Source organism: Aedes aegypti, chromosome 2 (assembly GCF_002204515.2).
Source record: "Aedes aegypti strain LVP_AGWG chromosome 2, AaegL5.0 Primary Assembly, whole genome shotgun sequence".
Classification (NCBI taxonomy): domain Eukaryota; kingdom Metazoa; phylum Arthropoda; class Insecta; order Diptera; family Culicidae; genus Aedes; species Aedes aegypti.
In genome coordinates this window covers 464,596,312-464,621,477 of record NC_035108.1, presented here as the reverse complement: position 1 = coordinate 464,621,477, position 25,166 = coordinate 464,596,312, and the positions used below count along the sequence as shown (strand labels likewise).

At 36.9% G+C, this 25,166-nt stretch overlaps 1 protein-coding gene across 1 annotated transcript; it reads right to left on the bottom strand.

Moving 5' to 3' along the window:
- Nucleotides 1-893: 893 nt before the first annotated feature.
- LOC5565077 (methionine--tRNA ligase, cytoplasmic) lies at nt 894-25,059 on the bottom strand. The gene is made up of 2 exons (XM_001649368.2): nt 24,801-25,059; nt 894-3,948 (listed from the first exon to the last, which is right to left on the bottom strand). The coding sequence occupies exons 1-2, from the start codon at nt 24,901-24,903 to the stop codon at nt 1,151-1,153; spliced, it is 2,901 nt and encodes a 966-aa protein (XP_001649418.2). The 5' UTR covers nt 24,904-25,059; the 3' UTR covers nt 894-1,150.
- Between the last annotated feature and the right edge of the window lie 107 nt (nt 25,060-25,166).

Below are 25,166 nucleotides of genomic sequence, written 5' to 3'. Positions count from 1 at the left end.
CAATAGTTGCTACTCCGTGATTGATTGGAACTGGTAAGAATTGCACTTCGATCCAAATTAAAAAGGGATGGGACTTCCCGCTTACTCTCGAAGTGAACATTTAAGTAACTCTCATATTATTGATCAATAACGGCGCCGGCCAAGTCCTCACAGTTTGGGAGGGGAAGGAATGTGAGTGTGATTGTTGCTTCTAGAGACCGAGAAAACCTCTGCATCCTCACAATGTCCACGGGAAATACGACGCTTACATAAAACTGGTTTTGAATTTTCATCTCGCGGTGAAAATATGCAGGTAAATTTGTAGAATATTGAAAAAATACGTCGACATTCATAATGTCGAACTATTCAAAGTTTATTTTTAGTAATTACCAAAAGAGGGAAGGTATGTGTATATTAAAACTATATGAAATAAGAATAAATAAACCCTAACACTTGTAGTGAACAACCATCCATAGTTTGTTCAAATATTACATAAAAGTAACGTTGCCAAGATAAAATTGTGTTATCATAAGCATGAAACGAGCTCACCAGTTGGCAATCCATCCTAGACCTAACATGAATATCGTTTCGCACTCGAACCAAGCAAACCGAAAATCGTCGCTCACTCTACAGAAGCATACACCGGAATGGAAAGAGCACTATTGACAGTAATCAAAGGTCTTTTGATTGATTTATAGAAATATTTTCCTTAGGGTGTCGAATACTGGTCACCTGCCCTAGTAGACACCATTGAATAGGATGGAGAATTATCATGGCGCAGTGCGCAGTGATTTTTTTGTCAGATTACTGTAAAGAGGAAGGTAACGAATATCGATATCCAAAAATGTATACATTTAAATGTCTATTTAGTTTATATGGAAAATGTTAGACTAATAATTTTAATATCAAACAAATATTGTATCCATCATAGTTCTTTTATTCAATTTGCAAAATCAATTAACAATAAATTTACGGTTTCTTCACATTGTATATCTATTCCCGCCAAATATTCTAGATCTTGTGCAAAACATGCTAATCGGAAAGACGGAAGAAGCGATACAAAGCAAAAAATCCATATTTTATCCTTTTCAATTACTTTCTTACTTCGATTATTCGGTTAAATAATTATTCTCCAATGGGCAGCCAGTACTTAGAGCAATCCAAAAAATTCCTACTTCTTGTTCTTCTTCTTACCACCGCCGCCGGGAGCCGGAGCGACCACCCCGGTCAGTTTGGCGAGCTTCTCTTTCAGCGCAAGTAACACACTGACCTCCGGCTGCCAAACGGATTTTTCCGAGCCATTTCCCTTGAGGGTGCGAACCTTCTCGCCCTGTTTGGCAATTTCGGCCTCCAGCGATTGGACCGTTTCCGGCTCTGGATCACTGGGTGCGGCCTGGGATGGTTGGGCAGTGCTTTCGGAGGTTCTGGGCTGACTCAGCGTTTGCAGCTGCTTTTTGAGCTCGAGCAGAATGTTGACTTCCGGTTGCCAGACGCTCTTGTCCGCGCCGGTGGATTTAATTTTGCGCACCTTGGCGGCCTGCTCGTCTACGGCCTTCTGGGCTTCGACCAACGAGGTGAACAGCTTGTTCGAGGCGGGTTTAGCGGGGGTTGCCTTGGGTGCTTGCTGCTGGGCTCCAGCGTATTTCTTCTTCAGCTCGTCGATCTTGGCTTGATCGATCTTGTTGAACAGGACTGCGGGCTTACCGATCTTGTGGCCACTTGGCAAGAAGATGCGCATCTGGGGTTTCTCCGATTCGATTTGACCAGACGAAACGTTGAGCTGGGCGTAGAGATTGCGAGCCGTGGATGGCATGAATGGGAAAATGAGGGTGGCCAGGACACAGGCCAGATTGCAGCACAATCCGATGACAGTTCCGGCACGGGTCTTCTGGTCGTCCGTTCCCTTGACTAGGACCCACGGTTCTTCGGCTTGCATCAGTTGGTTGCCATAGCGGGAGATGCCCAGCAAGTGACGGATGCCATCCCGTAAACGGGCCTTTTCCATTTGGTGGACATAGCCCTTGAGATCGCGATTGATCAAGGCCAATAGAGTGAAGTCTTCCTCATTCAGCACCATCGGAGGAATGATCGAATCGAAGTACTTTTCGCAGAATACCAGAGCACGATTGACGAAATTGCCAAGGTTCTTAAGCAGTTCGTTGTTGTTGCGGGCAGCGAGATCATTCCAGCTGAAGCTAGAATCCTGGCCTTCCGGACGGGAGGAACAAAGATAGAAACGCCACACGTCGGCCGGAATTCCGGTGTCGTGAGCGTCGTTACCGAAAACTCCAACGCCACGACTCTTGCTGAACTTGCCATCTTCGTAGTTGAGATATTCCGTGGCCATGATGTGCGAAACCAACGTGTAACCTTTGTCAATACCGATCAAACTAGCTGGGAACATAACCGAATGGAATGGGACGTTATCCTTGGCCATGAATTGGTACAGATCGACCTTGGTTTCAGCGCTAGGTTGCCACCACTGCTTCCATTCCTTGCTGTAGCGACTGGTCATTGAAATGTAACCGATCGGGGCGTCGAACCACACGTAGAACACCTTATCTTCGTATCCCTCCAAGGGAACCGGAATGCCCCATTTCAGATCTCGGGTGATGCAACGTGACTTCAGACCCTCCTTCAACCAAGCCCGGGTAATAACCCGAGCATTGTGGGTCCAACCGTGTTCAGCCTTGTCAACCCATTCGCGCAGTTTCGGTTCGATCTTCGGGAGATCCAGGAAGAACTGACTCGATTGGCGAATGATCGGAGAGGTGTTGCAAACCTTACAACGCGGACGAACAAGCTCAATAGCATTGATCAGCTTACCGCAAGCATCGCACTGATCGCCTCGGGCATCTTCATAGCCACATCCCGGATAGGGGCAAGTTCCCTCGACGAAACGATCCGCCAGATAGCGATCGCACTTCTGACACAAAAGCTGATCAACGGCACGGGTCTCGATGAACCCTCCGGCGTACAGATCCTTAAACATATCCTGCACAATCTGGGTCTGCTCCGCGGTGGTCGTCCTGCCGAAGTAGTCAAACCCAATACCGAACCAACGGTAGATCGAGTTGTGGATCTCGAAGTACTTATCACAAATCTGCTTCGGCGTAAGATTCTCGGCCAAGGCTTTGGTCTCCGTGGCCGTTCCGTACTCATCCGTACCGCAGATGTACAGCGTATTGTAACCACAGAGGCGTGAATACCGGGCAAATACGTCCGCAGAGAGCACGCATCCGATAATGTTCCCCAGATGAGGGACATTGTTCACGTACGGTAAGGCCGAAGTGATCAAATTGTTCTTCTGACCGACCTTTGGCAAAACAACCTTCTCTTCCGGAACGGCTCGCTCCTGAGCGACCACGAACGAATCCTTGGCCGCCTGGATTTCCTCCTTCTGAACGGTGGCCGCAATGTTGTCCGAAGTATCCACCAGAACCTGCCCTTCGAAGTCGATAATCTCCGGATCCAGAACGATATGATGCAGTCCTTCAAACCGATTGGAATGCTTCAACGAGGCAAAGCTCAGTTCCTTCAGCGGAAGCTGCTCCAGAGCGGCCTTCACTTCCGGCATGGCGTTGATCGCCCTGTACCATCTCAACAGATTATCGATATTCTGCGCCCCCTTCAGAGTGCCATCCGGGGCCAGCAGACTCCAGACGGCAATGTCCGCCGAGGTCAGCTTCTCCCCCGTCAAAAACGTATTCTTACTCAGGCAATCGTCCAAAAACTTCACCAGCGAGTTCAGGATCGGTTTCGCGTTCGGATCCTGTCGGTTTCCCACGGCCATGTTGTGGGTCAGAGCCGGGGCCAACCGAGTCGTGGACCACTCCAGCCATTCATCGCGCTGAATTACGGGCGTCTCTCCCTGCAGCAGATATTTGACCGCCACATCCGTGGAAAAGAGCTGCACGCCGCTTTCCAGCTGCAGGATCGGCAGATGTTTCATCTCCTTCAACTCGGCATCTGAAATGGAACAAATTCCCAGTTAGACCACACGTCGACTCCCATACACAGTGCTTCCTGAGCCCTAAATACGTGATCGAAAATGTATTGCGCCAGAGCATTCAGAGTTGGTTTCAGAAGTATTTGTAATGTATTCAGAGAAGTTTTTCGGGTTGTAGAGACCTCTAACTCAAGACGATCAGTCATATCCAGCACCACCTAGCTTGATCGACCGGTCTTTGGTTAAGAAAGTATATTATTTTTGTGATAAATCTACCTAGCAGTGCGATAAATTCTCATACTTTTTGAAATTACAGCATTAGTGTGTTCAACAAAGTTGCACACTGAGGCAAAAAAACTTAATAATTTCTTAAGGAAAAATTATGATTTGGCGCCACAACGATTATTGTTGAAATTTGAAAAAGAAAATTTGTGTAAAAATAATTCTGTGATGTTTTGTGACAAGTTTGATAATAATTTTGTCTTTTGAAATCAGCTGATTCATAAATTGTGTGTGATTCAACTGCGTGGGGTCACTGTAGTTCTTTTAGCGATTGCTATGATAATTATTTCAAGTAATTGTTTTTAAAGAATTCAAAGCTCTCACTTATGAAACTTATGATCCCATTTCGAAATGTTTATGCGTGCAATGAAACCATAATTTGGCTGGTTCATAAGTCTTTATTTATGGAAAACCTACACGCAAAGAATTATCAGCTATTCAAAATAATAATATTGTTTGTTGTTTCAAAAAAGATACGCAATTCAATACAACTGGATGTACTGAGTTGAAATAATTTTAATTTTTTTGAATCAACAATAATCTACATCACCTTGAATGTAACATGCATTCATGTCAATGATAATTCTTGTTGTTCCTAATGTTTAGTTTTGCTTAATGTCAAATATTGAACATGTGAAACGCCATGTTTTTTTTTCTATTGTGAAGTGAAAACGTGTTAAATAACTGTGAGACTAACATACCGGGTGTATACAAGTAAGTTTTTTCTTTGTTTCTCGTTTTTGTTTCCATTTTTAATAAAAATCTTTCTTAGTTATACCGTGAAGGCTCCATACTCTGCGCAGTTAAGGCTTTTCAAATTTCAAACAGCTGTAATTAATTGAAAACTAAACACAATAGTCTGAAATTTTGGGAGCAAATACTTATTGATCTTATGTATAAGGAAAAAATATAAAAGCTTCACTAAGTAATGATTTTTATTGCAAATTTTTATTTTTTTCTTAAGGGTGTCCGTGTTCCTAACTCTGCGCACTCATTTTTGCAATGCTCCTTATTCTGCGCATTTAGGTTCCTAACTCTGCGCACTCGATAAATTCTTTATAACAGTTAAAGTATTTTACTAAAAGCATTACTAGCAGTTGAACTCTGAATTAATATTCATTTTCTTACTTTATCCGGCATTACGTCCCTAGTGGAGCGTGGAATGTTTCTAGCATTAAGTGAATTTTATCTATAATTCAATCCATGATAATTACTGTTAATGAATGCCATTAAGTGCAACTCTCAAAATAATCGAAATCATTATCACCCTTATTCTTGTTTACGGTGGATCCAACTTTCGATCGAATCCATGGCCCATTTGATTTTGCTAGCGTAAACGAGAATGCGAAATTTTCGATCAAAAGCGCATTCGAACGTAAACAAGAATGGGGGTGTATATGATTTCCAAAACATGTAATTAACTTAGTTTTCTAAAATCTAAACCAACATACAAAAAGGGTACAAACTACGTCTTTTTTTCGTTCACCCTAGTAAAAGGGGTGTAAAGGAAAGTTAGCATGGACTGTTTATGTATTCTCACTAGAAAATATAAAAACCAAATTTTCTTTGGTTCGGTTCGGGTCCGATTAATGAACGATTCCTATTGCAGATCAATAACAGTACTTTATGGGCGTTTCTATATAGCAAATACGATTAAACGTCGATGTTCCATTACTCGATATTGACTCATGAAACTATACAAAAAATCTAAATTATTAATTAATTAAAATTTTTATTGCATGGTTAGGGACCATTCAAAAATTACGTCCATCATTGAGGGGAGGAAGAGTCTATGAAAATATGACAATGCATGCATTAGGTACTGTAAAAAAATCGCGACAGGGATTGAGGGGACGGAATGTAGAAATCCTTAAAATATGATGGATCATTTTTTAATCTTCCCTTACTATGATGGTCCCCTCAAACCATTTTCCAATGCATTTCTATTCCATATCACGATGGTGTCGACAAGTCGATGGTTCCCTTCAATGTCGACCTCTGGAGGGTTGATTGTTTGTTGAAAATAACGTTTTATAACTGCTGCGCATAGTAAGGAACATAGTTGAAAAATGGTTCCTTACTATGCGCACTTAAGAAGAATAAGAAATTGAATAAAAAAAAGTTGCACTTTACCAGTGATGATTGCTCGATAAATAAACCAGTGCCTATGTACTAAAAATCTGAAATATATTATCTTTAATTTGCTTCAAATGACTTAAGTGATGAGGTACTCCCTTAGCATTTTTGCTAACGGGCAGTCAATTTGGACGTTTTTCAATATTTTTAAAGCTATATTATTTTTTATTTAAATAACAAACGTAAATTTGTCAATAAAGTTCTTCGCGTACTTTTTCATTACTATTGTAGCAATATATGAAAAAAAATGTAAACAAAAATTTAAGTATTTTACCAGATTTTGGTGGATTTTGGTAAAAGCGCGCAGAGTTAGGAGCTGCGCAGAGTTAGGGGCCCTCACGGTAGTCCACCCCCAAACAATGTGAATGGAAACAAATTTGCAGAACTGAAGTTTGAAGGATTGCGAAGGTAATTCCGTCTATTAATATTACATTAAGCCATATAAATAATGAAACACATATTTGTTTCAGGTGTAGTCATCAGCAAAATCTGAACGCTAAATAAGCCAATTGAAGCTAATCACTTTGAAATGTTAGACATGCAGAAATATGTCATTGAATAACTTTTTTTTCTTTGAAATGTTTTTTTAGAAAAATAATAAAAATTTTCGAAGCATCAAACAAATAGAAATGTCAAATAATGCTAATGGATTTATTATTTCAACGGATAAAATAATCTTTGATTCAAAAAATAACATAACGTTTTTTCAAAAACAAAATTTTTATTTCAAATAGAAAAATTTGTTGTTATAAAAACATATTTTTTAAAACAAAAATCATACTTTTTTAAAACAAAAATTATATTTTTTGAAACAAAAATTATATTTTTTTAAGCAAAAAATATATTTTTCAAACTGTTTTGTACGCGGTTGTCAAAATCAACAAAAAAAATTTTTGAACCAAATTCGCAGTGTTGTTGAAACAATATAAACCAATTATAGGCCGGCAAACAATACATATTTTTTATTGAAATCATACAGAATTCATTTATATTTAAAATTGTTTTCTCTGCGTGTAAGTATTTTTGCCTCAGTGTAGATAATACCGCTACATGGAAACGTTCCCCACCAGGCCCATGACAACCATACACTGAGGCAAAAAACTTAATAATTTCTTAAGGAATAATTATGATTTGGCGCCACAACGATTATTGTTGAAATGTGTAAGTTTAACTTATAATTTTGGTGAAGAATTTCAGTAATGAATTTCATAAGTCAATCAATGAAATTCGGTAATAAACGCAATGGTGTTAACTCAAATCGTATTATCAATCGATAATGTTGTTCGCCTTTTATTTTGGGCGTGCACAAAAATTGACATGTTTTGGTAACATGTGATCTGTATTCGATTAACTTGTAGCCAACATCGAAAGCGGAGTAGTTCTTCTAGCGATTGCTATGATCATTATTTCAAGTAATCGTTGTTAAAGAATTCAAAGCTCTCACTTATGAAACTTATGATCCCATTTTCGAAATGTTTAAGCGTGCAATGAAACCATAATTTGGCTGGTTCATAAGTCTTGATTTATGGAAAACCTAAGTATTTTTGCCTCAGTGTATATCGATACACAGTGTTCTTCGTAGCCAGGATGTCCCGGGCGATAAGTGAATATCGCCCACTGTCAGTTGTAAGCTGAGAGAGAGGAGACAGCTCGCTGACAACTGGCTTGTTTTCTTGGCTTCTTTGATTTCTTCTTCTCATGTTTGGGTTGTGCACAATGGTTCGGAGAGCACAAAGTGGGTCAAAACGCTTTTTCCATTCCATTTGTTATCAAAAAGATCGACAAATTTCAAAAATTCAATAGCTATTCAAGTCCAATCGACAATCATATATATAAAATCCCAGAGTTGTCTGTCTGTCAGTAACGCTTTGAAATATTTCACCGGAAAGTTTCACTGAGCGCTACAACATCAATTTTAGAGCAGTACAACAATAAATTTCATTGCTAGAACATTACAATTTCAAATCGTAGAACACTACAACAGTTGTTTGACAGAAAATTCTAGAGTTCAATGGATCACTTCTTCCTCAATCGTAGAATGTTCTAGAATTTTTCATCGTTGTTGGTTTTATTTTTGCGAACTTTTCTTTTAAAAAATATTTAAACGAAATCGAGCTCTTCTGGATTATTATATCGATGTGTAATTTTCACTGATGCTGCAAGATCAATTTTGTGCTATCATAATCAATAGAGTGCAGAACCACTTGGGCACTTCCATGATTCACTATGACATGGGGGGTTTTTCTCGGCCGAATTGTCTGAAACTTTGCAGTAAGAAGCACATCAGTACGACGCATGTTGTGGCCAAATATAAACTCTGTAGCTTTCAAAAAATCCCACTGCTGAAGTGAATCAAAAGTGCCAAGAAAAGGTCCGGCTCCCTATATGCTTATTTTTCAAAAAATTCATATTGTAAAGCGAAAAAAATCAACATAAGTGCAGTTTGTCAGAATGTGTTGATATTACACACATGATGCGTTGGTTGAAACGCTCGATTTTGCTTAAATCGTTCTCAGTTTTGTGAACCTTCGATTAAATGTGTTGTTCGGTGATCAAATCGAAAATTAACCACCTCTAAGCAAATTGTAATTCGGTTGAACTTGAATTTGGGCTGGGGTTAAATGTGTGATGCAGAAAGGGTTTCAACAGTTCTAACTTATAAATACGAGTTTGACATGTGGAAAAGCAATATACACATGAATCAGATTATTGTTCGCCAAATCGAGTTTTTACAGTGACTACAACTGTGATTTTGAATGACAACAATAAATTATAAAACTCTGCAACAGTTATTCAGTAGAATATTCAAGAATGTTATTCTCTCTAATTCATAGAATGTTCTGGAATTTTCGAAATGTTTCACAGTTGAAGAAACACTACAACAGCATTAGTGCTGTAATTATTCCAAATTAGAACATTAAAACAGCTTCAAGTTCACGTGCTCAATAGAATATGGTCAGAGCATAAATTTAGGTGATTTGGCGGTCATTAATATCATGCATGTCAATGTTGGGTCATGTTAGTAAAATTATAACCATTATCCTCTACTTCTAACGTTACAGCTCCACTGGGACGGAGTGTGTTTCTCAGCTTATTATTTATAGAGCACTTTCACAGTTATGAACAGAGAAATTTATTAGTTCATATTGTTATTTGGCAGTTAAACATAAACATTATCCATCTTTGAAAGATAATGCATAGCTATCCGCTTTCAAATTTTGATAGAGCGTGGCTAGCCACGCTGGGTAAGCTAGTATTTAAATAATGAACGATTTTATATGTTAGAGCACAGGAAAACAACCTGAATTTTCAATCATATCCAGTTTCAGTTTGACCAAATTTTGACGGGTTTTCACGCTCTGCCCTTCGAATGTACGGTTTTCCACTGACAGTTGATGACAGGTTCCCTTGACTTTTGTGAACTCGCAATCTAAGCCAGCTGTCTCCTCTCTCTCAGGTTGTAAGAACTGTGAAATTAAAGACCATTTTTTGTTTAATTGTTTGCTATGGTTTGATTATCAATTTTTGATATTGTTAAATCAGCTAATAATGTGCCAAAAAGTTGAAGCACATTCAATATTTCGATGGTTTTGGAAGGAGAGCAAACATTTAAAGACATCCTGCTAGCCTCCAAGCAAGCAATCAGTGATTTTATTGCGACTCTTGCTCGATTATGGATCATAAACATTAAACAAAACTTCGCATTCTGATTGCACTCTCGATTCAAATTACCCGAAAATGAGTAAACACATGGAGATGTTGACTACGCTAAAAATCGTCCCGTGCCATGGGCCTGAAAAAAACAATATACAGTCCTACCCGGCTTCTACAGTCGAAGCTCATTACAATGACATCTTTTATAAAGACAAAAACTCTCTATAGCGACATTTTTCGGTCCCATGAAAAACATTTCGATGTCATAACTATTCTCCATGCCTATTTTTCTCTATTGCGACGGTCCCTTGCGATGTCGTTATAACGCGTTTCGACTGTACATCAAAAGCCGATTACAGCGATAAAGATCCCATGACAGTTTTCTGAGATAATCATGAAAATGTGCGATTTTTGCCAGAAATTCAAAATGGGGTGTTAAGGTATCTAAGTTATGTGAATGAAATTAGGGTGCCGAGCTACTTGGGCACTTCCATGATTCACTTTGGCATGAGGGGTTTTTCTCGGCTGAATTGTCTGAATCTTCGAAATGCATTCGATACGACACACATTGTAGCCAAATATGAGCTCAGTAGTTTTCAAAAAAACCCACTGCCGAAGTGAATCTAAAGTGCCAAGAAAAGGATCTGGCTCATTTTGCTAACAGCAAAAAATTATCTTCCTGGCCAATACACATAATTTAAACTTAATGTGTATAGCAATTATTATAAACAAAGTTCATAATACTTACGATGCTCAAAAGTAATTTTTTTATGGTTTCGTAAAGTATTGTTTTTTTACACATAATTTTGTATGGAGACAGCTAGCTTGTTGGTTAAATTGATTTTAACCAAATTACATCTGAAATGAAACTTAAAGGCGTATATTGCATGCTTGGTGGATTAGATCACAAAACAGTTTATACTTTAAAAATTCCATGTAAACATAAATGAAAATTGTGTTTTATACAACTTTGGCGACCTGTAGCTTAATATTGTGACGTGCTGGAACATTTCTGAGAACGGCATCAGCTTTAGCAACCCCAAATCTACTAGACACATAATTTGACCCTTGAGACATGCAAAAATGGCATTTTTGTTACGCTGTATTTTTTATGAATCTAAAGCTGATCATACTTCAATAATTCTTATTGAAATTGGTTGAAAAGTAAACCGTTTGATTTATTTTTTTTTCATGAAGAACGAAAAATATAACGCTCATTATATTTGAAAGCAAGCTATCAGTTTAATTATTATTAACAATTACCTTGAAATGATTTTTGCACTGATATGAAATAGGATGATAATCTGCAGTTTTCAAATTGTATGTACGAAAAGCTATGCAGTGCAACATTGTGAATTACCTATCATATGTAAAGGGAATTTCAAAGAGCTTTTAGTTTGAATAGTTGAAGTGACTAATTTTCCTTGTGACGCACCTCACTAAACCACATACTTGCTGCAACAGAAAAAAACTATTAACAAAAAAATTTACAGTATAAAGCAAAAATCGAACACACACCTCATAGCACAATGCTCTTAATTTCTGACAACACATGGCCACGAAGCATAAAAATCATGCATGCCTGAAAAGATGAATAACTCCAAAACGTTCCAGGAGAAGATAATCTTTCCTATTTACAAACATGTACCAATGTGATTGAACGCTTTTTAAAAACACTATCAATGTAAATTCTCATTAATACGATTTCATCTAGATTTTTCTACATATATTCATACATATTCTGCATATTTCAAGCATAATAGACCCTCCTTTTTTTGCATCTATACTTTACGGACTAAGCAAAAAGGTAATTGAAATATATAGTGGCATAGCCCGGATGAGATTAGTAACTTAGAAGTAGAATGGGTGATTCGTTAAACTATTCCTTGAAATAGTCATAAATCAAAACATAGATAGACAGTACTTTCAAAAGTTTTTGTTTACGTTATGACTTGATGACAAATTGACTTATCTGCAACTTGACTCACATATTTTTTCTCAACATTGTTCTCTGGATTTGTAAATTAATGTTTTGAGCTCATAAAATGTTAACAAAAATATTTTGAAATATTTTCAATATTTATAAACCACAATACTGATATTGATATTGATAATGAGTGGTGAACTCGCTTTGGGCGAGTTGTTCGGTATATTTACCACATGATGAACCATCCCCAACGGATGACTTCAAACGAGTTGTCGTACACTGCGTAACAAAAGGCCTTCCGCTGATTGTAGGCAGTGATGCCAATGCTCATCACATCATCTGGGGCAGCTCAGATATCAATTTGAGAGGCTCCAGTCTGATGGAATACTTAAGTAGTACAGACATTGGATTACTTAACATAGGCAATCGCCCAACCTTCATGGTTTCTAATAGAGAAGAAGTGTTAGACATAGCGCTCTGCTCGAATAGAATCAGTCACGAGTTGACGAATTGGCATGTATCAGATGAGGAATCATTATCTGATCATCGCTACATCTTCTTTGAACATTCAAATGTAACTGCGCAGACTTTGCGTTTTAGGAATCCCCGATTAACAAACTGGGAACTCTATATTGAATTGGTTGCGACCAAATTTCATGGATATTCTCCGTCCATTGAAAATCCAAGTGATATGGATGATGCCGTTGATACTACAACATCCTACATTATGGAAGCTTTTGAAGAAGCATGTCCTCTGCGGTCTGTAAAGACTACAAGAGGGACCCATGGTGGAATTCCGATCTGACTAGACTCAGGAAACAATGTAGAAGGAGTTGGAACAGACGCCGTTCAGCTGGATCAGAGTCGTTCAAGTCGGCTCGCAAGGCTTACAAGAAGGCTCTTCGTTCTGCTGAACGATCCGGCTGGAAAAACCTTTGTACAAATGTTTCCAGTTTGAGTGAAGTTAGTCGGCTGAACAAAATCCTTGCAAAATCTAAGGATTTTCAAGTGAACGAAATTCGCTTACCTAATGGTGACTTTACTTCTTCCGATGAAGAAGTTTTAGAATGTCTATTCAATACACACTTCCCCGGATGTGTGGACCAGTGTCTGCATATTTCAATCTACAGTCAACAACGCCGATCCTCAGTAGGCTCCGTCATCGTTGAATTCTTCTTTGTGTGAATGTTTGTTTGACAATACATGCACGAATCTGGTAGAACGTGCATTCAGTTTTTCAATTACTTTTGCGACACTAATTCTCATTTACTACTGACATTCAAATTCAATTTCACTAGTGAAAAAAATCATTTCCGTCAGAATACCCCACAAAACATCCGCAAATTGCAAAAGTTGTATTTTTTTATTAAAAGACAATCATGATTCATCAACTGGAGGCATCACATTGCCGTTTTCTTACACCGGTAATATAAAATTCATTTGTAATTTTTTATATTCAATTTTCAATTTCAGTGCCTCTAGGTGAAACTGAATTTTGAAATGACACCAACAGTGGGTGAAACTGAAAGTGTGCGTGTGTTGCACCCACTCTCTTTCTCGTCGCATTCGCACTCGAAGTCAGATTGGCTTCTTGCTAGCGGAGTTTGTTTTTGTTCGTTTTCGCACTGATCAGGTATCATTCGGCTGAATTTTTACGGCACTGGTGTGGACATAGCATCTACGGATGAACCAAATGTCTTTTCATGTAGTTACGAGTCTCTGGCCTCGGCTCGCAGTATCGTAACTACTTTTTTTTTTTTTTTTTTTTTTTTTTTTTTTTTTTTTTTTTTTTTTTTTTTTTTTTTTTTTTTTAATTTCTTTATTAGTATCATTCCAAACATTACATTCATTATTTCTTATATCTAGGTGTTCTGTGTTATTAGACAACACTATCATCCTAATTTGGTAAAACAAATCTAAGATTTTATTAACATTTTGTTAACAACATATTACATTTCATTTGCCGTAGCAGTTCAGATTTTTTACAGGTGAGTTGATTTCACCTGCTTATAAGAGAAAAAAAAAAGTTTTTAATATACTTAACCTAACTTAACCTAATCATATAACGCATTAATCGTGGCAATAGAAGATTGTAACGATTTTTGCCTGAAATTATTGATTATTTTATTTGACATTTGTTCCAATGTTTCAACATTGGATATCCTATGTAACTCATTGGTACTATACCAGGGAGGAAGCCTCAGAATCATTTTCAAAATTTTATTTTGAATTCTCTGCAGAGCTTTCTTCCTGGTATTACAACAGCTAGTCCATATTGGTACAGCATACAACATGGCTGGCCTGAAAATTTGTTTGAATATCAAAAGCTTGTTCTTAAGACAAAGTTTTGATTTTCTATTAATAAGGGGATAGAGACATTTTACATATTTGTTACATTTGGCTTGAATGCCCTCAATGTGATTTTTGAAAGTTATCGTAACTACTGAATCGATTCAATGGGCACTTAATAGTTTTGCTCCTTTCAAATCTCCAGGAGCGGATGGGATTTATCCTGTTCTGCTCCAAAAGGGGTTTGAGTTTATCAAACATGTTTTGAAAAAGCTACTTGTAAGCAGTTTTGCTACCGGGTATATTCCCAGATCCTGGCGTGATATTACTGTAAAGTTTATCCCGAAAGGAGGCCGTGCGTCGTATGAAGAAGCGAAGAGTTTTAGACCAATCAGTCTGACCTCTTTTCTTCTGAAATGTCTAGAATGCATTATCGATCATCACATCCGTGATGTTTATTTGGCAAACATGCCTCTTCATGTGAATCAACATGCTAACCAATCTGGAAAGTCCACGGTGACTCTTTTACACAAAGTTGTATACGATATCGAGAAAGCATTCGCTCAGAAGCAATCCTGCTTGGGTGTTTTCTTGGATATTGAGGGTGCCTTCATTGGCGTAGCTAGAATTTTTTTCTGGAGGGGGCCTAGGGGGGGCCTAGCAAATACTTCTTTTACAGAAGTAATGCCGGTCCCAATAATTATGGTTCCCACAAATTTCTTAGTTTTAACAGATTTGTATTGATTTTATTTATTTGTTATTTTGTCTCATTTCGTGGCACATGGGTGATGTTTGTAAATTTCAATTTTCGCTACGGAAAACATTTTTTTTTACAATCCGGTCAAAATTCCTTTAATTCTAGCAAAAAAAAATATCACAAGGAATGTCCTTTGTGATTCTTCCACGTTTTTCAGGTGTTTAACCATGTCCTTTGAAGAGATTCCTCAGAGAATTCCTACGGAAATTTCTTCATGAATTATTTTCGTACTCTTCAGCGCTTTCTTCAAGAACTCCTTAACCAGTTTTCATTGAGTTTGTCCTGGGATTCCCACGGAAAAGCGTTCTGAGACTTTCTAATCTCACTAAAATATTTCACGAAGAAACTCTTTCGAATTGTTTAAAAAACTCATTGGGAATTCCGCCAGAGTATGTTTTAGAAATTATGTTAATAATTTCTCCTGTAAGGTTCTCTACGCACTTATTACGTATAAATACCAATTGTTAGTTTAAAATATCCTGCAGTTGTTCATTAGCAACTTGTTAAGGATTTTCAGGAATTACTGAAGATTTCTCCCAGAAAATAGTACAAAGCAAGGATTCATTCCACGAATTTTTCAAAGAGTTCGCCTACAGTTTTTATAATTTTGCTTTTATAAACTTCCAAAATCTCCTCTGCAGGATTGTTTGAAAAAATCTCAGCAAAAATTTTCCAGACTTCCTGCATAAATTCTTCCACGTGTTACTCTAAGTAGTCCTCGTAATATTCCACAAGAATTCCATTAGCAATTAAAAATAATTCAATTGGAAAAATGTTAATCATGATTTCTTAAAGAAGTTTTCCGCAGATCTGTCTGCATTTTTTCACAGATAATTATTTTTTTGGAATTCTCTAAAATCAATGAGCAATATTCCGTAAAAAACTGTCTCGATTTTTTTTGTTCATAAATTACGAAATGTTTGAATTATTCTAACAATTTATAAAATTCCTAGCGGAATACGTTCAACTGTTCTTTCAAAAACTCTTCCGTGAAAATACTCAGAGAATAGGCACGTAATTTATTCTTACAGAATTATATTATTGTTTCCGTAAGATTCTTCCGAAAAAAATAACAGAGATTTATCTAAGTATTTTCCGAAAACTTTTTTCGTTAAACTGCACTAACGATTTTTTTGGGGAATTTTTTGAAGAAATTTTCATCAGATTTACTAAGATTTTGCAATTCCTTCTTGAACTTCACAAAAAACTTCTACAACAACTATTTTTTGGGTTTTAGAAATAACACCATTTTTTCCGAATTGTAATCTCAGGCTTCTGTTATAAATAATGTTTTGGTTCAAAAATTACTCCAAAAATATATCCATATCTTTAGAGATTGCTATACAAATTCCTTAGATTCCTAAGGAAACACTTACAAAAAAAAAAGGTTTGAAAAAACTTTGTTGGTATTTTTTAATAATTGTAGCTTAAATATAATTCGGAAAAAAATACCTTATTCCTGCCGTAAAATGCAAGAATTTAAGAATTCTGAAACTTGTTGACAATGTAACCTCACAGAAAAGCTTAGGTAGTCCTTGTCGAATTTACTACAAACAATCTTGTTAATTTTTCTTAGTCTTTTTTAATAGAAAATGATTGTTGTTGAAACAGATGGACTTTTTATTGAAAGTAGTACTGTAAAAGTTTAACGCGAAATATTGCCCGTATATTTTTAAAACATTACCAAAGGTGTAATGTGGTAAAATTCATAATGTAAGAATTTAATGAATTTAAATCTTAGGGGAAACTTTAACATTACTTTGAAAATTTGTTGAGTAATTCCTGATCGACTCTCAGAAATCAGGAACGTATACGTATATGTATAAGAATTTTGTATTTTTTCAAAACGCTTACAATTTACCGTTTTAAGATTCTTCAAAATGTTGTTTTTTGGAGTATGGAAAGATTTCTGTACGAAGTTTCTCAAAGCATCATGTGAAGGAAGGATAAAAACAAAATATTGAAGCTGGTGCAACAGTAGATGGGCAATGATACATTGAGAGATAATTTATAATCTTTTCTCTAGAGGTGCAATTACATGATAATTTAAACCTTTCTAATGAATTTAAAAATAAAACACAAAACTTATCAAGAAGTTCCTTCGGATCTTCATTAGATATTATCCTTGAAATCTATTCTTTCTTGACTTCTGATTTTCTAGAATTCTGCCAGAAAACATCTAGAAGTTCGAGGGTGGAACAAAAAATGGACTCTGACACACTATCAAATACATTATTTTTAGAGAAGTGTGTTAAGGAAGATCAATACAAATTTCTTCATGAATATCTTAAAAAATGCTTTCCCCATTCTCAGTTATTTTGCTACATGTTTCTCTACAAATTCTTTTACCGCTATGCTAGTTTCGAAAGCTTAAGTTTGTCTAGGGTTTTTCAACAAATTTCCTCTGAAGATTCGAAGGCAAGAGACATTTTTAAAATCAATGTTTTTTTTTCCAATCTGGGGATTTGAATCAACATTTCAAGAAAAAAAAACATAGAAGAATTTTTGACGTAATTTGTGACAGATTTTGGAAACATTTCTTAAGGACTTTGATGAACTTCGCGAAAAAAATTGTAATAACAATTTTGTGAAAACTACAAAAATTCGCAGAAGAATTTCTAGTAGAATTTTCAGCGAAATACCTCAGTATTAGATTTGACAGAATCAATTATTTTTTGGAGAAATTGTGAGGGAAAACTGAACTTTTGAAAGATTGGGTAACATATTTTAGGTAAATCTGAGAACATATTTCGGAATCAATTTGCTAATAAAAAGTAGACATGGACAGGGCAGGAATGGATGTCCAATAGGAAGACTTGTTTTGAAAGGATGAACAAGTCCCACAATATTATTTGACTAATTTCCAAGATATTTGCAAAATTTCTGAAGCCACTAAAATTGTATAAAGAACATCTAAGAGTTTTTTTTTAAATATTTGCTAGAAATTATAAGATTTCTTGAAAAAATAAATCAAAATCAAAGAGAGAATTTATTGCTGGAATAAAACAATATGGTCGATTTTGTTACATTTCACACCAGGTTAAATTTCTTTCATTTATCTGAAGAAAACTTGGCTATGCCGAAATTTATGAGGATAAAAGAAATCACCGGACACCTCGAACAGGGTATCCTAAAAAAAAACAAAAACAGTGCATATTCACTTGCTTTATACTGAAACAGAATTATTTGGATTACACAGCGTAACAAAAATTACATTTTTGCGTGTCTCAAGGATTATATTATGTGTCTCTAGTAGATTTGGGGCGCTGAATCTTATGCCGTTCTCAGAAATGTTCCTGCACGTCACAATTTTTAGCTACAGGTCATCAAAGTTGTATAAAACACTGGTTAAATTGATGTTTACATGAGATTTAAAGTATGATTTAACAAACTTTTTTTTGCTCCAATCCAGCAAGCATGCAAAATAGGATTTCAACTTTCATTTTACACATAATTTGGTTGAAATTGTATGATAAAATTTTTATTAATCGATTTTTTCTACATGCTTGCAGTCTCCATACAATTTTTTTTTTGTTTCTCTTATATGAAAAAATATAATACTTTTCTAAAACACCAAAAACAAACTTCTGAACATGGATAGTATTATGAACTTTACTGATAAGTGTTGTTATACACATAAAGTTTGAATTCAGTGGCAAATTATTCAAAGAAATTGCCATACAAGCTGGGAAACTTGCATGCAAGTTGGCTGAAATAGTCAAATTTTGCATTTTCAACAGCCAATATCTCAAAAACTAGACGCACTGTGATATTTTTGAAAACGGCAATGGATTCGGCAACCCTTAATTAAGTAAATAGTGGTATTTAGATGCTTGAGGCAAAAACGTGTTCCACAGTGTTATTAAGAAAAAAAAAAGAAATTTTAGAAATCAAATTTCCAGGATATTGACGCTTTTTTACACCAAGGTATTTTTTTTTGCAACTGAGATGTCGAAAAATTGCGCTTAACGCATACAACGAGAAGCTAGTTCTAACAGCAGTCAATTGAACGACAGCCGGACGGTTAAGCTTAAGGTTGTCGCGCGATTCAACGAACTGATTGATTTGACTTTATTAACGAGATTTTTAGCCCTGGGCTAGTTCATCTCGGGACCAACGGCTTTACTTCCCTTCCGAAGGAAGTCGTCACTATAACTTTTTACGTCATAAGTGACTATGTCGGGGATGGGATGATTCAACGAACTCAGAACCGCCACGCTGATGCGGTGTAACTCAAGCGAGATTTTCTCTCTAACATAAAATAACGTAACTACTGAAGAGATTTTTATCAATAACAAATGTTATGTAAATTGATTCAGAAGATTCTGCTCCATGTAAAATTGTTATTTTTTTTTTTTTATTGTCATAAAAAATTCTGGGGGGGGCCTGGAAGATTCTGGAGGGGGCCAGGCCCCCCTGGCCCCCCCTGTTCCTACGCCAATGGGTGCCTTTGATAACGTGTCTTTCGATGCTATATTGGAAGCAGCACGAAACCATGGGCTACCTACAATGATTACTAATTGGATTCATCAAATGCTCAAAAACCGACATCTCTTCTCGACATTGCGTCAAGCAGCGATTCGAAAATTGAGTGTTTGCGGATGCCCCCAAGGGGGAGTCTTGTCACCACTTTTGTGGAATCTCGTAGCAGATATGCTATTGAGGCAACTCAATAATAGCGGTTTTCCAACATATGGATTTGCCGACGACTATCTAGCTCTGATAGTTGGTATGTGCATAAGCACCTTATTCGACCTGATGCAAAGTGCTCTACAGGTAGTCGAGAGTTGGTGTCGCCAATATGGCCTTTCGGTTAACCCGAATAAAACATCTATTGTTCTTTTTACGGAAAGACGAAACCGCGATGGAACTCGACCTTTACGTCTTTTTGGCACTGAGATTAATGTGACTGATCAAGTAAAGTATGTCGGAGTCATTTTAGATTCCAAACTTTCATGGACACCTCACATTGATTTCAGAGTCAAAAAAGCTTGCATGGCCTTCGGTCAATGCCGGCGAACCTTTGGTAAAACTTGGGGCCTCAAACCCAAATATATCCAATGGATTTACACAACAGTTGTTCGACCAATATTGGCATATGGATGTCTTGTGTGGTGGCAAAAGGGCGAAGTGAGACAATCCAATCAAAATTGGGTCATCTCCAAAGGATGTGCTTGATGGCGATGTCTGGTGCGTTCTCTACAACTCCCACAGCAGCGCTCGAGGCCCTTTTCGACGTTGCGCCACTACACATATATCTTAAACAAGAAGCACTTTCTTGCTCTTACCGTTTATGGGTACTGGATCTACTGGAGAAAAATCCAGTGAATCGTAGATCTACACACACTTCGTTGTTTCCACTTTTGGTGAATTGGGACAAAATTGTCCTTGCTCCAAGTGATCTCACAATTGCTTGTCACTTTCCTTACAGGACATTTATCACACAATTCCCTTCACGGGAAGAGTGGACGTCTGGCTATTTGGAAAGAAGTATATCAAACAATATAGTATGTTACACTGATGGCTCCCTTCTTGAAGGTAGAGCTGGTGCAGGAGTATATTCTCGTGAGCTAAGGCTGAATCAGTTTTACTCACTTGGTAGAAACTGCACCGTTTTTCAGGCGGAAACATTTGCCCTTATGTGTGGAGTGCAATCAGCACTTCAACAGCGCGTAATGGGTAAAGTCATATACTTCTGTTCCGATAGTCAAGCTGCTATAAAAGCTCTCGCTTCGGCCAACTCAAGGTCGAAGCTTGTTATCGCATATCGAACTCAAATTGAGGAACTGAATTCAGTCAACTCTGTAACTCTTGTATGGGTACCTGGCCATTCTTCCATCGTTGGAAATGAATTGGCTGATGAGCTAGCTCGCGATGGAGCATCGCATGACTTCATTGGCCCTGAGCCGGCTATTCCAATTTCGAAGTGCTGGGTGAAGCTTCAGATAAATTCTTGGGCGGCAACTCAGCACAAGCAATATTGGAATAGTTTGGAGTCATGTCGTCAAACAAAATTGTACATTACTGAGCCATCTCCAAGGGTGGCGAAGTATTTAACAAATCTGTCAAAGCAGAATTGCAGTCTCTTGGTCAGAGCGTTGACAGGCCACTGCCGACTCAACTATCACATGGCAAATATTCAGCGTGCTGACTCATTTGTGTGTGATAGTTGTGACTCCGATTATGGAACTTCGTATCACCTGATATGTAACTGTCCAGTTTTTGCGCAAATGCGATTCCAATTACTTGATAAACACTTATTAAGTGAAACTGAATTCAGAAGCCTGAATCTTCAGGACATTCTGTTATTCTTAACCCGCTGTGGTAATGAGCTATAGGCTCTCTTTACGCTCATGCGTTTTGCAGTGCCCTTTTTAGCGCGCTGTTCGAACCCATTGTGGTATGGAGCTACATGCTCTCATTTCGCTTATGCGATCTTCCCTCTTCAAGGGACCCCACTCCTATTTCCTCCCATCTTTCCCTTCCCTTTCCTCTCCCATCGGGTAGATGATGAAATAGGCTCAAATATGGCGATGGCACAAATCTCCCAACTGGTGGGGAACGTGCTTTTGGAGCCGGCCTTCTGATACCTGATTACGGACTAAGCAAAAAGGTAATTGAAATATATAGTGGCATAGACCGGATGAGATTAGTAACTTAGAAGTAGAATGGGTGATTCGTTAAACTATTCCTTGAAATAGTCATAAATCAAAACATAGATAGACAGTACTTTCAAAAGTTTTTGTTTACGTTATGACTTGATGACAAATTGACTTATCTGCAACTTGACTCACATATTTTTTCTCAACATTGTTCTCTGGATTTGTAAATTAATGTTTTGAGCTCATAAAATGTTAACAAAAATATTTTGAAATATTTTCAATATCTATAAACCACAATACTGATATTGATATTGATAATGAGTGGTGAACTCGCTTTGGGCGAAAAGCCACTTAAATAAAGATAAATAATAATTTATATTGATAAACAATTATCACACGATACGGCTCGCAATCCTCCGAAAAAATCAAGGATTTCTGATGACTGATATATCGAGTTCCTGTAACATGTTAAACGTTATATAGAAGTTCAATACCTTGTGTCGTTAACACCCCATTTTACGGCAATTTAAAAAGGCGTTATTTTACAGGTTTTTTCGACGTTTTATTTGAATTTAACTATCTGTCCCAGAAATCTATTTTTTGATAGTAGATTTTTTGACATCTGGAAAGAAAGCACCATTAAGATTGTCAACAAATCCATTCTCACACCCATCGATGGTAGTTGTTAAACTTTGTAGATAACGTAACTTTAGTATGTAACTCGAAACCAAAAAGTTATGGAGAAATAATCACCCTACTGTGATTCAAGTAAACCTCCATAACAAGAGCTGGAAAGAATCAAAGTTGGTGTCTTCGGAAAAGTTAAGCAAAGAACAATTTTCTAGAAAACTTCTAATTGCAAAATTGAAAAGCAAAAAAGTTGGAAAAAATATAGTTTGAACAACTACCGCTACAATCGATTTTGATATGTCTATAACAAAAATATGGAGTTATAGAGAAGATTTAAAAAAAAAAAAAAATATTTAAAGAAAGAAATCTTCGAAACATGCTTAAATACATTCATTGGAGAAATAAAAACATATTTTAGGATAATCTTGCAAATTTTGAAGATTTACATGAGATTTGCAAGTAAAGGCTTTCCTAAGAAGTATGGCTATTTAATAATTTATGATTCAATGCTTTGGTTTGGTTATTTAGAGCAGTTATGCTTTAAACTAGAATCTTTAATCGTAATTAATTTAACGTATATCATAAATAAAGAATATTATTATTCTTCGATTTGGAATGTTCCATTGCCTCGTGAAATACCTATTAACTTTCTTCAAGAACAGTATTTCGATATCACGTCATGGGGCTGGCGACACATACCATACACATACATACCATAGTCTACAGTTATGGATCAAATAGTGTGGTGTCCAACATATAAAATTCAATAAAACGACATGGAAAACGTAAAATTTTAATTTAAAAGCATGAATTGAATCGTTTTAAATTGTAACTTCGATTAGTAAACTGTTTTGAGTGTAATATTTACATAGGATTGCATAAAAATTAAAAACTGTATCGGTTTCTGAAAACCATATTATGGATCAATTTTCATATTATGGATCAAATTGTGACATATTACGGATCAGTGCGCAAAATCAAGAGATTTTCAACTCAATGCATCTGTGTTGCATGATTTGGAGAAAGTTAAGGTGACACGGGAGACCGTGTTATTTTCCCTATCTTTTTTCTCACTCTAACAATTATCATCAAAACTTTGTGGAAGCAAATCTCGAGTTTTAGTGAACCGATAAAGCTGAAAATTTATTGGGTTGTACACTACATATATAGAATCATAGTGATACATTTTCGCATCGTTATATGGAGTGATTCTTGGGATTTGCTTCTTGAAATGGATAGGGTGATTATGATGACGTCCCGTGCGGCCTTAACAATGTGTCACATATTACTGCAAAAAATAGCAGTGTTAGAGCTGGAAACAAGGGTGAAATTCCCTTTTTTGTGTGATACTGCATTGTAGTTACTGAGACATGAACTGTTTTCGCTCCACATCAAGTTTTCCACCCATTTTTGTCTGCTAAAAAATGAAATTTACAAACCTTGATGTTTTATGAGTTTTATTGTTAGTGCTATTGTCTGAAAATGTCGAATCCAATGCTTAAAATGGTAGAAATCTACATTCTTTGGAAGTGATCCATAACCGTGATAAACAATCATTTCCTGGTCTATATTATGGATCACTAGTTAGAAGTGCCAATATACGGTATTTAGAATCAACAATCGAGAAATGTTTTCCAAAGATGAATTCATACTAAATCGAAGCGAACGAGCATGTTTTATGCTATAACATTTGAATTTTACCACCTGTGGGAGCTTATGAATGCTGACGGCACTTCTTACAGAAAACGACCATATAATGGTAGCTGTGTGGTACCAACTAAACATTTGTCAAATACACCGTTATTTAGCGGTTGAATGTTGTGCTTAACATTACAAATGGTAGAAGACAAATAGTATTAGATGGGAAAAATATGTTTCACGTCAACGTTTATGTTTTGAGCGAGTTATCCGATGTTGAACGCCAAAGTGATCCGTCACTGTGGGTGATCCGTAACTGTGTGGGCATGGTACTATTAAGGCCGCACGGGACGTCATTATAATCATCCTATCCATTTGAAGAAGCAGATCTCAAGTACCACTCCATATATGGATGTGAAAAATTTATCACTATATTCTATATATGTGGTGCACAATCGATTAAATTTTCAGCTTCATCGGTTCACTACAACTCGACATTTGCTTCGGCAAAGTTTTGATGATAATTGTTAGAGTGAGACAAAAGATAGGGAAAATAACACGGTCTCCCGTGTCCCCTTAAAAACATTTGAAAATAGTGAATTGTTGTCGAAAAAAGTGACTAGTTGAAATGCCTTCAAAACAGATTTTATGAAGACTTGCTTCAAAAAATGGACCAAGTCACTAAAATATGACTTGCTGCCAGCCCTGAATGGTGTACATAATATGCCATATATCCCTTCAGTAAGCATCTGGAAATTTATCTCACTGTTAGGGGGATTTATCACAGAAATGATACTTTCTTAAGAAGGGTTTCTACATCGCAAAAAACTTATCTGAAAACACTTCCGAAGTCAACTTTTCGGGCTCTAACCATTTCCGATCACAAGTTCAGGGCTCAGGAAGCATGACCTGTGGTATGACCTTAACGCCAAAACCCGCAAGAAATCCCAATCTTACCATTTAAAGAAATAGTTTTGACCTGCACTTCCTTCTTGGCGATTTTGGCACAAACCAGCAACTTCAATCCGAACGGATTTCCGGCGTTCGTGTAGATGATCATGTTTCTCCGCACTATCCAGAACTAGAACTAGAATGATGAAATCTGCCGACTTTTTCCAACAATTCGAATCGCGGGGAACTTTTGTCGCGTGTTTTCTTCGCTGAATGGGGAAAGCCGCTGATGGTTTTGCGAGCTCGCGTGGAGTTTTTCGCGAGTTGTCAAATCGATTTGCTGGTGGCGCAGGCGCGGATTTTTTTCCCATCTCGCTCTATCATACACATCTCGGCGAGATATCGCTATCTCGCTCTTGCTCCGACTGATTT